Consider the following 15,786-nt stretch of genomic DNA (forward strand, 5'->3'; position numbering starts at 1 on the left):
CTATGAGCCACCATTATCATCATCCTCTTCATCATCATCATCATCATCACTGTCAATATATCCTTGTCATTGTTGTCGCCATCATTTTTATTTAATTGTATTTAACCTTTATTTAACTTGGCAAGTCAGTTAAGAACACATTCGTATTTACAATGACGGACTACCCTAACCCGTACGACGCCGGGCCAATTGTGCGCCGGCCTATGGGGGCTCATAATCATGATGTCATCTCACACACACACACACGCACCAGCGCACGCACACACACACACACACACACACACACACACACACACACACACACACACACACACACACAAAGTAAGTAGCTCAGTGCAGTTCTTCATCATGCTAATACATTATTATTCTCTATAATCTACTGGAGCCAAATTAAGAATAATTTTACTGACTGATAGATTCACACACACACACACACACACACACACACACACACACACACACACTGAATAAAGTGAACATGAACACATGTGACCCAGAGATCTGTTGTTCCTGGATGAAAGAGTGATGTAGTTAATTGTATTTTCAGGTCTCTGAGTAATGTAGTTAATGGTCTTTTCAGGTCTCTGAGTGATGTAGTTAATGGTCTTTTCAGGTCTCTGAGTAATGTAGTTAATGGTCTTTTCAGGTCTCTGAGTAATGTAGTTAATGGTCTTTTCAGGTCTCTGAGTAATGTAGTTAATGGTCTTTTCAGGTCTCTGAGTAATGTAGTTAATGGTCATTTCAGGTCTCTGAGTAATGTAGTTAATGGTCTTTTCAGGTCTCCGAGTAATGTAGTTAATGGTCTTTTCAGACTACTCAAGGTCAGACGATTATCATTTTCATTCTGAACATCTCACAAGAGCAGGAGATTAATTTAGAGATTGATTTACCACACCTGTTAAGAGGAGGAAGAAGATAAAATACGCAGAGAGAGATTGGGAAAGAGAGAGAGAGAGAGAGAGAGAGAGAGAGAGGGAAAGAGGGAAAGAGAGAGAGAGCGAGAGAGGAAAAGAGGGAAAGAGAGAGAGAGAGGAATAGAGGGAAAGAGAGAGATGGAGCAGGAGAGAGAGAGAGAGAGAGAGAGAGAGAGAGAGAGATTGGGAAAGAGGGAAAGAGAGAGAGAGAGAGGAAAAGAGGGAAAGAGAGAGATGAAGAGGGAGAGAGAGATGAAATTGTTCCGCTTGTTATTCCCTGCCTCAGGAAAAAGAGAGAAAACTGTCGGAGCAGACGGATACATTCACAGAGCAGTTTCATTTGCCAAACATTCCTCCCCTGATGAGCCCTGAATGTGTGTGTTTGATTTTACTATCCTTGTGGGGACCAGAAGTCCTCAGAAGTTAGGGGTTAGGCTTAAGGTTAGGAGTTAAGGTTAGGTTTAGGATTTGTCCCCACAAGGATAGTAAAACAAACGTGTGTGTGTATATGGGTGTGTGTGCATGTGTGTATCTGTGTGTATGTGTGCATGTATGCATGTGTGTGTCTGTGTGTGTATGTGTGCGTCTACCATCCATCAACATGAGACATGAGGCGCACAGAGGGAACGACTGGGGAAACCCTGTTAGTGTGACTGGAGAGAGACACTGTTACTGTGACTGGAGAGAGACCCTGTTACTGTGACTGGAGAGAGACCCTGTTACTGTGACTGGAGAAAGACCCTGTTACTGTGACTGGAGAGAGACCCTGTCACTGTGACTGGAGAGAGACCCTGTTACAGTGAATGGAGAGATACCCTGTTACTGTGACTGGAGAGAGACCCTGTTACTGTGAATGGAGAGATACCCTGTTACTGTGACTGGAGAGAGACCCTGTCTGGAGAGAGAGACCCTGTCTGGAGAGAGATACTCTGTTACTGTGACTGGAGAAAGACCCTGTTACTGTGAATGGAGAGAGACCCTGTTACTGTGACTGGAGAGAGACCCTGTTACTATGACTGGAGATAGACCCTGTCTGGAGAGAGAGACCCTGTTACTGTGACTGGAGAGAGACCCTGTTACTGTGACAGGAGAGAGACCCTGTCTGGAGAGAGATACCCTGTTACTGTGACTGGAGAAAGACCCTGTTACTGTGACTGGAGAGAGACCCTGTTACTTTGACTGGAGAGAGACCCTGTTGCTGTGACTGGAGAGAGACCCTGTCTGGAGAGAGATACCCTGATTTTCTGACTGGAGAGAGACCCTGTTACTGTGAATGGAGAGATACCCTGTTACTGTGACTAGAGAGATACCCTGTTACTGTGACTGTAGAGAGACCCTGTTACTGTGACTGGAGAGAGACCCTGTTACTGTGACTGGAGAAAGACCCTGTTACTGTGACTGGAGAGAGACCCTGTTACTGTGACTGGAGAGAGACCCTGTTACAGTGAATGGAGAGATACCCTGTTACTGTGCCTGGAGAGAGACCCTGTTCCCTGTTACTGTGAATGGAGAGATACCCTGTTACTGTGACTGGAGAGAGACCCTGTCTGGAGAGAGAGACCCTGTCTGGAGAGAGAGACCCTGTTACTGTGACTGGAGAAAGACCCTGTTACTGTGACTGGAGAGAGACCCTGTTACTGTGACTCGAGAAAGACCCTGTTACTGTGACTGGAGAGAGACCCTGTTACTTTGACTGGAGAGAGACCCTGTTACTGTGACTGGAGAGAGACCCTGTCTGGAGAGAGATACCCTGATTTTCTGACTGGAGAGAGACCCTGTTACTGTGAATGGAGAGATACCCTGTTACTGTGACTGGAGAGAGACCCTGTTACTGTGACTGTAGAGAGACCCTGTTACTGTGACTGGAGAGAGACCCTGTCTGGAGAGAGAGAACATGTTACTGTGACTGGACAGAGACCCTGTTACTGTGACTGGAGAGAGATCCTGTCTGGAGAGAGAGACCCTGTTACTGTGACTGGAGAAAGACCCTGTTACTGTGACTGGAGAGAGACCCTGTCTGGAGAGAGAGACCCTGTTACTGTGAGTGGAGAAAGACCCTGTTACTGTGACTGGAGAGAGACCCTGTTACTTTGACTGGAGAGAGACCCTGTTACTGTGACTGGAGAGAGACCCTGTCTGGAGAGAGATACCCTGATTTTCTGACTGGAGAGAGACCCTGTTACTGTGAATGGAGAGATACCCTGTTACTGTGACTAGAGAGATACCCTGTTACTGTGACTGTAGAGAGACCCTGTTACTGTGACTGGAGAAAGACCCTGTTACTGTGACTGGAGAGAGACCCTGTTACTGTGACTGGAGAGAGACCCTGTTACAGTGAATGGATAGATACCCTGTTACTGTGCCTGGAGAGAGACCCTGTTCCCTGTTACTGTGAATGGAGAGATACCCTGTTACTGTGACTGGAGAGAGACCCTGTCTGGAGAGAGAGACCCTGTCTGGAGAGAGAGACCATGTTACTGTGACTGGAGAAAGACCCTGTTACTGTGACTGGAGAGAGACCCTGTTACTGTGACTGGAGAGATACCCTGTTACTGTGACTGGAGAGAGACCCTGTTACTGTGACAGGAGATAGACCCTGTCTGGAGAGAGAGACCCTGTTACTGTGACTCGAGAAAGACCCTGTTACTGTGACTGGAGAGAGACCCTGTTACTTTGACTGGAGAGAGACCCTGTTACTGTGACTGGAGAGAGACCCTGTCTGGAGAGAGATACCCTGATTTTCTGACTGGAGAGAGACCCTGTTACTGTGAATGGAGAGATACCCTGTTACTGTGACTGGAGAGAGACCCTGTTACTGTGACTGTAGAGAGACCCTGTTACTGTGACTGGAGAGAGACCCTGTCTGGAGAGAGAGAACATGTTACTGTGACTGGACAGAGACCCTGTTACTGTGACTGGAGAGAGATCCTGTCTGGAGAGAGAGACCCTGTTACTGTGACTGGAGAAAGACCCTGTTACTGTGACTGGAGAGAGACCCTGTCTGGAGAGAGAGACCCTGTTACTGTGACTGGAGAAAGACCCTGTTACTGTGACTGGAGAGAGACCCTGTTACTTTGACTGGAGAGAGACCCTGTTACTGTGACTGGAGAGAGACCCTGTCTGGAGAGAGATACCCTGATTTTCTGAAGGTAGAGAGACCCTGTTACTGTGAATGGAGAGATACCCTGTTACTGTGACTAGAGAGATACCCTGTTACTGTGACTGGAGAGAGACCCTGTTACTGTGACTGTAGAGAGACCCTGTTACTGTGACTGGAGAGAGACCCTGTTACTGTGACTGGAGAGAGACCCTGTTACAGTGAATGGAGAGATACCCTGTTACTGTGCCTGGAGAGAGACCCTGTCTGGAGAGAGAGACCCTGTCTGGAGAGAGAGACCCTGTTACTGTGACTGGAGAAAGACCCTGTTACTGTGACTGGAGAGAGACCCTGTTACTGTGACTGTAGAGAGACCCTGTTACTGTGACTGGAGAGAGACCCTGTTACTGTGACTGGAGAGAGACCCTGTTACTGTGACTAGAGAGATACCCTGTTACTGTGACTGGAGAGAGACCCTGTTACTGTGACTGTAGAGAGACCCTGTTACTGTGACTGGAGAGAGACCCTGTTACTGTGACTGGAGAGAGACCCTGTTACTGTGAATGGAGAGATACCCTGTTACTGTGACTGGAGAGAGACCCTGTCTGGAGAGAGAGACCCTGTCTGGAGAGAGAGACCCTGTTACTGTGACTGGAGAAAGACCCTGTTACTGTGACTGGAGAGAGACCCTGTTACTTTGACTGGAGAGAGACCCTGTCTGGAGAGAGATACCCTGATTTTCTGACTGGAGAGAGACCCTGTTACTGTGAATGGAGAGATACCCTGTTACTGTGACTAGAGAGATACCCTGTTACTGTGACTGTAGAGAGACCCTGTTACTGTGACTGGAGAAAGACCCTGTTACTGTGACTGGAGAGAGACCCTGTTACTGTGACTGGAGAGAGACCCTGTTACAGTGAATGGATAGATACCCTGTTACTGTGCCTGGAGAGAGACCCTGTTCCCTGTTACTGTGAATGGAGAGATACCCTGTTACTGTGACTGGAGAGAGACCCTGTCTGGAGAGAGAGACCCTGTCTGGAGAGAGAGACCATGTTACTGTGACTGGAGAAAGACCCTGTTACTGTGACTGGAGAGAGACCCTGTTACTGTGACTGGAGAGAGACCCTGTTACTGTGACTGGAGAGAGACCCTGTTACTGTGACAGGAGAGAGACCCTGTTACTGTGACTGGAGAGAGACCCTGTTACTGTGACAGGAGATAGACCCTGTCTGGAGAGAGAGACCCTGTTACTGTGACTCGAGAAAGACCCTGTTACTGTGACTGGAGAGAGACCCTGTTACTTTGACTGGAGAGAGACCCTGTTACTGTGACTGGAGAGAGACCCTGTCTGGAGAGAGATACCCTGATTTTCTGACTGGAGAGAGACCCTGTAACTGTGAATGGAGAGATACCCTGTTACTGTGACTGGAGAGAGACCCTGTTACTGTGACTGTAGAGAGACCCTGTTACTGTGACTGGAGAGAGACCCTGTCTGGAGAGAGAGAACATGTTACTGTGACTGGACAGAGACCCTGTTACTGTGACTGGAGAGAGATCCTGTCTGGAGAGAGAGACCCTGTTACTGTGACTGGAGAAAGACCCTGTTTCTGTGACTGGAGAGAGACCCTGTCTGGAGAGAGAGACCCTGTTACTGTGACTGGAGAAAGACCCTGTTACTGTGACTGGAGAGAGACCCTGTTACTTTGACTGGAGAGAGACCCTGTTACTGTGACTGGAGAGAGACCCTGTCTGGAGAGAGATACCCTGATTTTCTGACTGGAGAGAGACCCTGTTACTGTGAATGGAGAGATACCCTGTTACTGTGACTAGAGAGATACCCTGTTACTGTGACTGGAGAGAGACCCTGTTACTGTGACTGTAGAGAGACCCTGTTACTGTGACTGGAGAGAGACCCTGTTACTGTGAATGGAGAGATACCCTGTTACTGTGACTGGAGAGAGACCCTGTTACTGTGACTGGAGAGATACCCTGTTACTGTGACTGAGAGATACCCTGTTACTGTGACTGGAGAGATACCTTGTTACTGTGACTGGAGAGAGACCGTGTTACTGTGACTGGAGAGAGACCTTGTTACTGTGACTGGAGAGAGACCGTGTCATCTTCTCTGCCATCGACCAATGTCTCCTCCCTATCTAAAGTGGACTGGCAGTAAATCTTATTATCTTAAACTCCAGACATCTTCTGCCTAACATCTCCCTCAGACAGAGAGAGAGATAAAGAGAGAGAGAGAGACACAGACAGAGAGAGAGAGAGAGAGAGAGAGAGAGAGAGAGAGAGAGAGAGAGAGAGAGAGAGAGAGAGAGAGAGAGAGAGATAGACAGACAGACAGACAGAGAGAGAGAGAGAGAGAGAGAGAGAGACAGAGAGAGAGAGAGAGAGAGAGAGAGAGACAGACAGACAGACAGACAGACAGACAGACAGACAGACAGACAGACAGACAGACAGACAGACAGAGAGATAGAGAGAATGGTAATGGAAGAAGACAGTGGATCTCCGGCAGGGTTCTTTCTCCAGCTCAGACAATAAGACACTAATCCACCGCTGCTGCGCTACACACACGCTCCCTCACTTGATACACACACAGGTTCATCAGAGCGGATCATTAAGACTAAGAACAGGCCCAGAGCCCAGGTTACTACTGACACACTTCATCTGCAGCAGGACTGTTTTAACCTCCCAAACACACACACCACAGCCAAGCCAATGCCCAGCCCAGGACAACACACACACCACAGCCAAGCCAATGCCCAGCCCAGGACAACACACACACCACAGCCAAGCCAATGCCCAGTCCAGGACAGCACACACACCACAGCCAAGCCAATGCCCAGCCCAGCACAGGACAACACACACACCACAACCAAGCCAAGGCCCAGCCCAGGACAACACACACACCACAGCCAAGCCAATGCCCAGCCCAGCCCAGGACAACACACACACCACAGCCAAGCCAAGGCCCAGCCCAGGACAACACACACACCACAGCCAAACCAAGGCCCAGCCCAGGACAACACACACACCACAGCCAAGCCAATGCCCAGCCCAGCCCAGGACAACACACACACCACAGCCAAGCCAAGGCCCAGCCCAGGACAACACACACACCACAGCCAAGCCAATGCCCAGCCCAGCCCAGGACAACACACACACCACAGCCAAGCCAATACCCAGCCCAGGACAACACATAGTATGACAGCCGGTCTGTAATATTGTTGTCACTATACCAGCATTTTTACTTCAATGCCGATACCAGGTTTGGTATCACGCTACTCGAAACCATCACGATAGAAAAACTATATTAAACTAGACTGATCTTTTGACTTCAGTTTCATTGCATTTGACATGTTTGACGTCAATATTTCAGAGACAGCCACGTTTCTTCTTTTTGAACCAGTTCTTACCAATCTAGCAACAAAACAACATAAAGGTAATCATTTATTAGAATTTTTCATCTCTATTGATAAACTGGGTAAATGAAGATGTAGCCTAGGTCCATTCACAGTACAGGTGAATGTATATTCAATATGAGTGTGTGAATGCATTGAGTTGTAGTTGTGGGCTGATTTCATGGGACTACAGCTGACAAATCTGTTTCCTTTCCATTTGGGACATTTGCATAGAAGAAGCAATCTCATCTTTTATAAGACCTCTTTAAGACATAATGACGTCATTCACACACCGGGAGAGAGACAGGAGAGACGTGACTGACTCAATGCTAGATAGAATGTGGAGCACCAAGCCTTATTATATTTGCTAAACAGCTTTAAACCATTTTTTTCTACTGATGTCTGGAGATCACAGTGTGGAAATGACTTAATGCTCTCTCATGGTTCTAATCGTTCCGTTGGAGTCATCACTCTAAGGAATCAGTTCAGTGGAAGTATTTTGCACTCAGATTGTGACCCTTCTTGTCACTTTTCTTGTCCTGTTATCAACTACAACAACATCCTCATTATTACTACCAACATTTATGGGTTCAAATCCAAACTTGAAAATGATGACTTACTTGAATCTTTGGAAACGCATGTTTTCCATTGGCTAACCAAGTTCCCTAATGCTTTACTTGAAGGGGATTTTAATATTGCTCTGAATAATTGTATTGATAGATGGCCTCTGAGACAGAGGGAGAATGGGAGAATGTGCTGCTGAGTTTCTTTAAACTGCAATAAGAATAAAGAAAAACAATGTAACCTCTGAAATGTCATTGCAAAATGTAATATAAATACATGTAAAAATCCCTAATAAATAACCACTCTTCCTGGTTCAGCAGTTCGAGCAGTACATTAAGATCATTCTACATTCTTCAAATAAGAAAACTATAAAAACAGTCAATACATGCGTGTATTTTAAGGTCTGTTTTTTATCATCTGTACATTGTTTTTAGCATATAGCATATATAGTGGATTCAGAAAGTATTCAGACGCCTTTACTTTTTCCACATTTTGTCACGTTACAGCCTTACATGTTGTTCTTGTTTGTTTGTTTGTTTGCTTGTTTGTATACTTCCTGTATGCATACTGGTGTTTTGTGCAATAAAAATAAAATGATATAGTTTGGTGAGCAATTTGTTTGGAACAAAAAAGGACTAGGGTAGTAAATTGGTGTTAGCTTCAGATGTACGCTAGCAAGGAAAGTTAGCCAACAAAGCCGGAAGCTTTGTTGGCTAACTTTCCTTGCTAGCGTACATCTGAAGCTAACACCAATACCTTCTTGCATTGAAAGTGTTGTAGCCTGTAATGGACATTGTTCTGCGTACAGTAATTAACAGTTGCAACATTTCAGACACAGAGACAGAGACAGAGACAGAGACAGACAGACAGACAGACAGACAGACAGACAGACAGACAGACAGACAGACAGACAGACAGACAGACAGACAGACCATAGTGAACTGTGGCGGCACGGTGGTCTAAGCAGCATGCTCCATCTCTGAGCATCACCAGGTTGTGCCCAGTGCTGGACAATATTTAGGTTTTTGTTTTGTGAGCGCAGAGGAAGGCATATATCCACGTTCTCAGGACCTTTTCAAACGTCTAAAATCAAAGTCTATTTTCAGTGGTCAGGCTGGCCCAGTCACAGCCTTCTACAGTCAGAGGGAAGTCACCAACAGTTCTTCATATAGAAATAACAAAGCTGCCCTCAGCAGTAGCAGTAGCAGCTAGCGAGAGAGGGTAGTTGAGGATGATTTTGACAAATTTGGTCTCGATAAGTCAACAGCTTCATCCTTACTCAAAGCACAACAAACACACAACCACACTTAATTTCCTTCTCCCATTGCTTTTTTCGATAATCTATTCCAAGCCAGTAAATGCTATTGTCTTTCATTTCCCGCTGTTACTCTTGCTTCAATTTGCCAAATTAATCACAGAGCTTTAGTCCTTGGGCCAAATTCAACATGATGGAAATTAGCCTGGCTTAACCGTAGAAAACATTTTTATTGGGCCTCAATATGACACACAACTCTGGGGATGATTTAAAGAAGGTTGAGATAGAGATTATCTCATAAGAAAGACAAGGAAGTCCACATGGAACAATAGAACTGAATAATTCCATTCAGTTCCATTTACCAAGAGGAGATCCTTGGAGACTCCATTATGTTCCCAGTGCAGATGTACTTCCTGAGGGATCTAGACGTTGATGACATCACATAGACCTCCCTCATCACACACACACACACAAACTCTTATCTGGGTGTACTCACAGGCATTTGTGACGGCGAAGCTGTTAGCTGTCTCAATGTTGTCGACATGGGGTACAAGGTTGAATGGAGCCTCCGTGGCATTGGGGCTGGTGTTGTGCAGGAAGATAGCCAGTCGAAATGCTGTGTACTCCTGATCTGTGTTCCTGATGAATAGACCACCTATAGATGAGAAGAAAGACAGTTGGTTTTGAACTGTGCTTCATTGGCACAGGGTTTCCCAAACTCGGTCCTGGGGCCCCCGCTGGGTGCACATTTTGGTTTTTGACATAGCACTACACAGCTGATTCAAATAGCCAACTCATCATCAAGCTTTCTAGTGCTAGGGCAAGAACAAAGACGTGCACCCGTGGGGGATTCTGAAAAATAGGGGGATAGAGGGGGAGAGAGAGAGACATAGGGAGAGAGTAGGACAGAGGAGAGAGAGGGGTAGCAAGAAAGTGTGAGATTAAGACAGAGAGAGAGACAGAGAAAGATGGCAGAGAGACATCAAAAAGACCAGAGTATGACAGAGGGTAAGGAGAGGAAGGTTAAAGTGACAGATGAAGAGAGGAAGAGTGGCGTGAGGGTGAGAGGTAGAGGGAGAGGAAGGATAAGGTGACAGATGAAGAGAGGAAGAGTGGCGTGAGGGTGAGAGATAGAGGGAGAGGAAGGATAAGGTGACAGATGAAGAGAGGAAGAGTGGCGTGAGGGTGAGAGATAGAGGAGAAGAAGGGTAAGGTGACAGATGAAGAGACGAAGAGTGGCGTGAGGGTGAGAGATAGAGGAGAAGAAGGGTAAGGTGACAGATGAAGAGAGGAAGAGTGGCGTGAGGGTGAGAGATAGAGGAGAAGAAGGGTAAGGTGACAGATGAAGAGACGAAGAGTGGCGTGAGGGTGAGAGATACAGGGAGAGGAAGGATAAGGTGACAGATGAAGAGAGGAAGAGTGGCGTGAGGGTGAGAGATAGAGGAGAAGAAGGGTAAGGTGACAGATGAAGAGAGGAAGAGTGGCGTGAGGGTGAGAGATACAGGGAGAGGAAGGATAAGGTGACAGATGAAGAGAGGAAGAGTGGCGTGAGGGTGAGAGATAGAGGAGAAGAAGGATAAGGTGACAGATGAAGAGACGAAGAGTGGCGTGAGGGTGAGAGATAGAGGGAGAGGAAGGATAAGGTGACAGATGAAGAGAGGAAGAGTGGCGTGAGGGTGAGAGATAGAGGAGAAGAAGGGTAAGGTGACAGATGAAGAGACGAAGAGTGGCGTGAGGGTGAGAGATACAGGGAGAGGAAGGATAAGGTGACAGATGAAGAGAGGAAGAGTGGCGTGAAGGTGAGAGATAGAGGAGATGAAGGGTATGGTGACAGATGAAGAGAGGAAGAGTGGCGTGAGGGTGAGAGATACAGGGAGAGGAAGGATAAGGTGACAGATGAAGAGAGGAAGAGTGGCGCGAGGGTGAGAGATAGAGGAGAAGAAGGATAAGGTGACAGATGAAGAGACGAAGAGTGGCGTGAGGGTGAGAGATACAGGGAGAGGAAGGATAAGGTGACAGATGAAGAGAGGAAGAGTGGCGTGAGGGTGAGAGATAGAGGAGAAGAAGGATAAGGTGACAGATGAAGAGACGAAGAGTGGCGTGAGGGTGAGAGATAGAGGGAGAGGAAGGATAAGGTGACAAATGAAGAGAGGAAGAGTGGTGTGAGGGTGAGAGATAGAGGAGAAGAAGGGTAAGGTGACAGATGAAGAGTGGCGTGAGGGTGAGAGATAGAGGGAGAGGAAGGGTAAAGTGACAGATGGAGAGAGGAAGAGTGGCGGGAACAGTGAGTGTTAGAGGGAGAGGAAGGGTAAAGTGAAATGACAGATGGAGAGAGGAAGAGTGGCTGGGAGGGAAAGCGATAGAGGAAGGGTAAGATGATGAAGAGCCTCTCGAATGGCGCAGTGGTCTAAGGCACTGCATCACATTGCTAGAGGCGTCACTACAGATCCGGGTTCAATCACGGGCTGTGTTGCAGCCTGCCCTACCCGGGACACTCATGAGGCAGTACACAATTGGTCCAGCATCGTCAGGGCTAAGGGAGGGTTTTGCCGGCTGGGATGTCCTTGTCCCATCGCGTTCTAGCGACTCCCTGTGGCGGCCGGGCGCATGCATGCTGACTTCGGTCGCCAGGTGTACGTATTTCCTCCTACACATTGGTGCGGCTGGCTTCTGGGTAAAGTGATCAGTGTGTCAAGAAGCAATGTGGCTTTTCGGGGTCGTGTTTCAGAGGACGCATGCCTCTCAACCTTCTTCTCCCCTGAGTCCCTACGGGAGTTGCAGCAATAGCTGCTATTTGGATATCACAAAAAAGGGCTAAAACATTTTATAATAATATAAAAAGAGGGAGAGGAAGGGTAAAATGACAGATGAAGAGAGGGAAAGTGGCAAGGAGGGTGAGAGAGAGAGAGGGAGAGGAAGGATTAAGTGACGTGTGGAGAGTGATAGAGGGAGAGGGAGAGGAAGGCTAAGATGAGAGATGGAGACAGGGAATGGAAGGGTAACGTGACAGATGAATAGAGGGAAAGTTTTGGGGAGTGTGAGAGAGAGGGAGAGAAAGGGTAAAGTGACAGATGTCAGGGAGGGTGAGAGAGGGGAAATGATGACAGGGGAGGAGTGAGGAATGGAGAAGGCAGCTCAAGGCAGCAGAGCAACCACCTCCAAATGTCATTCACAAACATCACGAACATCACCTCAAATGTCATGTCATTCACAAACATCCCAAACATCACCTCAAATGGCATGTGATTCACAAACATCACCACAAATGGCATGTGATTCACAAACATCACCACAAATGACTTGTCATTCACAAACATCCCAAACATCACCACAAATTACTTGTCATTCACAAACATCCCAAACATCACCTCAAATGTCATGTGATTCACAAACATCCCAAACATCACCTCAAATGTTATGTCATTCACAAACATCCCAAACATCACCTCAAATGTCATGTGATTCACAAACATCCCAAACATCACCTCAAATGTCATGTCATTCACAAACATCCCAAACATCACCTCAAATGTCATGATTCAAAAACATCACCACAAATGACTTGTCATTCACAAACATCCCAAACATCACCTCAAATGTCATGTCATTCACAAACATCCCAAACATCACCTCAAATGGCATGTGATTCAAAAACATCCCAAACATCACCTCAAATGGCATGTCATTCACAAACATCCCAAACATCACCTCAAATGGCATGTCATTCACAAACATCCCAAACATCACCTCAAATGGCATGTGATTCAAAAACATCCCAAACATCACCTCAAATGGCATGTCATTCACAAACATCCCAAACATCACCTCAAATGGCATGTGATTCACAAACATCCCAAACATCACCTCAAATGGCATGTGATTCAAAAACATCACCACAAATGACTTGTCATTCACAAACATCCCAAAAATCACCTCACATGACATGTTATTCACAAACATCCCAAAAATCACCTCACATGACATGTTATTCACAAACATACAACAGTTGTGCAATAGAAGCATTAACGGCAGTGACTACAGTAAATCAAATCAAAGTTTATTTGTCACGTGCTCTGAATACAACAGGTAGACCTTACAGTGAAATGCTTACTTACAGGCTCTAACCAAAAGTGCAAAAAAAGGTATTTGGTGAACAATAGGTAAGTAAAGAAATAAAACAACAGTAAAAAGGCATATACAGTAGAGGGGCTATATACAGTAGCGAGGCTATATACAGTAGAGGCTATATACAGTAGAGAGGCTATATACAGTAGCGAGGCTATATACAGTAGAGGCTATATACAGTAGAGAGGCTATATACAGTAGCGAGGCTACATACAGACACCGGTTAGTCAGGCTGATTGAGGTAGTATGTACTTGTAGATATGGTTAAAGTGACTATGCATATATGATGAACAGAGAGAAGCAGTAGCGTAAAAGAGGGGTTGGTGGGACACACACGCCCGGTTAGCCACTGTGCGGGAGCACTGGTTGGTCAGCCCATATGCGGTACATTAACTACAGTACGAAATCTATTTCCAAGGCATTGTAGCATTGCATGATATTTGTATATTCTCCAAGGAATTGGTTTTCCTCTGCCTTAAGTTCCACTTCTGTGTATTGAAGCGATATGCAAATACTTGCTCAAGTGAACAGGCGGATAGGGTTTGAGGGGTGTGTGTGTGTGTGTGTGTGTGTGTGTGTGTGTGTGTGTGTGTGTGTGTGTGTGTGTGTGTGTGTGTGTGTGTGTGTGTGTGTGTGTATCCAGCAGACCATATTCGCGCATTAACTTTATCGGCAGCTCAGTGAAAGGAACGAGACAGAGAGACCAGAGTCTCATTACAGTTCCTCTCCTCCTGCACCTCACAAGGAGTGATGCGGAGCATACATTAACACACACCTCCAGAACAGAGCACTGTGTGTGTGTGTCTGTGTGCGTGTCTGTATGTGTGCATGTGTGTAGGACTGTTATAGGATGGGGTATACAACTAACTCAGGGCAGTGGATCATGTTTAATAGAAACTCTGATCCGGGTCTAGTCCCGGCTGAACGATTCGGGCTCGGATCGATAGCCAGGGTTATCCTGCTATGTATGGCACGGGAAGATGATGCAGTAGCGATCTGACTCAGAACAGCACCGTAAGGAACAAAGCGCCCTAAAACAATAATGAGCGCAGGATGCCCCTTTTAAAATTACAAATAACGCGGAAGAGGGGAAGAGAGAGAGAGAGAGAGAGAGAGAGAGAGAGAGAGAGAGAAAGAGAGAGAGGTGGGGAGAGAGAACCGTTTAACCTCCATCTCCGACAGCAGGAAAACAATTACCACAATTATGAATAATCACCAGAGACACATCAGCCAAACAGAAAGCGTTTTCCCTCTGTAGGCTACTTAGGTTATCAGAAATAATGTCAATGTAAATCCTCTTTAATAGATTGGGGATGAAAACAATTTAAGACTCATTAAAACCCCGGCTATAAGAAGTGTCTATTTTTAAAGGTCTTAGCCTACTCACCTATTTGAACACTGCTGGGGAAAGCCCCAGTCGCTAGCCCCCAAAGGGCGGAAAACACCCCGACAAAGTGCGGGTAAATAATCCTCATTTTCCGTCCCTTAAAAACTGTGGAGAGACATGGAGGAGGAGGAAACAAGGCGAGAGAGAAGGTGGGAAAAGAGAAAAATAAGCCCGAGTTTTAGCAATCCATAGTGGTTTTGTTCCCCCGCAGTGTCCGCTACCGCTGGAGAAAGCTCTGTCCGGCTCGGTAAACACTAAACTGAGCACATGCAAGATGGGTGGAAGAGAGCGCGAGAAGGAAAAGACAGAGAGAACAACTCGCCAGTGGTGAGGAGCGTCTACAGCCAGCACGGAAGGATTGGACATGCGCGCCCTCACTCTCTCTCTCTCTCTCTCTCTCTCTCTCTCTCTCTCTCTCCCCCCTCTCTCTCTCTCCCTCTCTCTCTCTCTCTCTCTCTCTCTCTCTCTCTCTCTCTCTCTCACACACACACATACCCTCTCGCCGTCCACCCCTCCTTCAATCTATCTCTTCCAACCCTGTCTTCTTTAACTAGCCATTGCGGTAAATCAAACAGCTATTTTGATAAGGATTAGTCTGGTTCAGAGAGCGGAAAGGGGATCATCCTTCGCCGAGTTTAATTAACGGCGCTGTGGCAATTGTGAAGGCGATTCAGGTGCTTTTATAGGCTCGTGTCCCTTCACCGGTGACAGAGGCAATTCTTTTAAACACTATTTTGGGGTTTCTATAGTTTGATAAGTACGCCTAAACACGTAGACTAACGCATAGGCTACCCCCTACGTGAGTTGTGTACGGAATTTGATTCCACCCCAAAGCGCTCGCTGTCTCTCCTTCTCTCTCTCTCCCATTGTAAATGCGTGTTATTTGCACGCACCAATGTGCTCCAACCCTAACCCCCGCCCTGCGCAGTTTTTCCCATCCATCTCCTCACACCCATTAGAGTGCACGGCTAAACAAGCCCCTGCCTCGCAGAGCCGCGAATGTAGATGAAGGAGCGGGAGTCCGGATTCTCTGA

The 15,786-nt window shown here is 46.7% G+C and overlaps 1 protein-coding gene across 7 annotated transcripts in view; it reads right to left on the reverse strand.

Moving 5' to 3' along the window:
- Nucleotides 1-15,164, reverse strand: part of LOC110507210 (glutamate receptor 4) — a 165,753-nt gene extending 150,589 nt beyond the window's left edge. For 6 of the 7 annotated variants that reach the window (XM_036965801.2, XM_036965799.2, XM_036965798.2 and 3 more), the window contains exons 1-2: nt 14,753-15,112; nt 9,737-9,895 (exon numbers count right to left, since the gene is read on the reverse strand). In XM_036965801.2, coding sequence (XP_036821696.2) covers nt 9,737-9,895; nt 14,753-14,840 — 247 coding nt within the window. In that variant the 5' untranslated portion in view covers nt 14,841-15,112. Of the gene's footprint in view, nt 1-9,736; nt 9,896-14,752 lie in introns of all 7 variants that reach the window. The other variant, XM_090223925.1, reaches the window with a different exon arrangement.
- Nucleotides 15,165-15,786: the final 622 nt, after the last annotated feature.

The sequence above is a fragment of the Oncorhynchus mykiss genome, chromosome 27 (assembly GCF_057628025.1).
Source record: "Oncorhynchus mykiss isolate SJ-2025 chromosome 27, ASM5762802v1, whole genome shotgun sequence".
In the NCBI taxonomy this organism is placed as follows: Eukaryota; Metazoa; Chordata; class Actinopteri; order Salmoniformes; family Salmonidae; genus Oncorhynchus; species Oncorhynchus mykiss.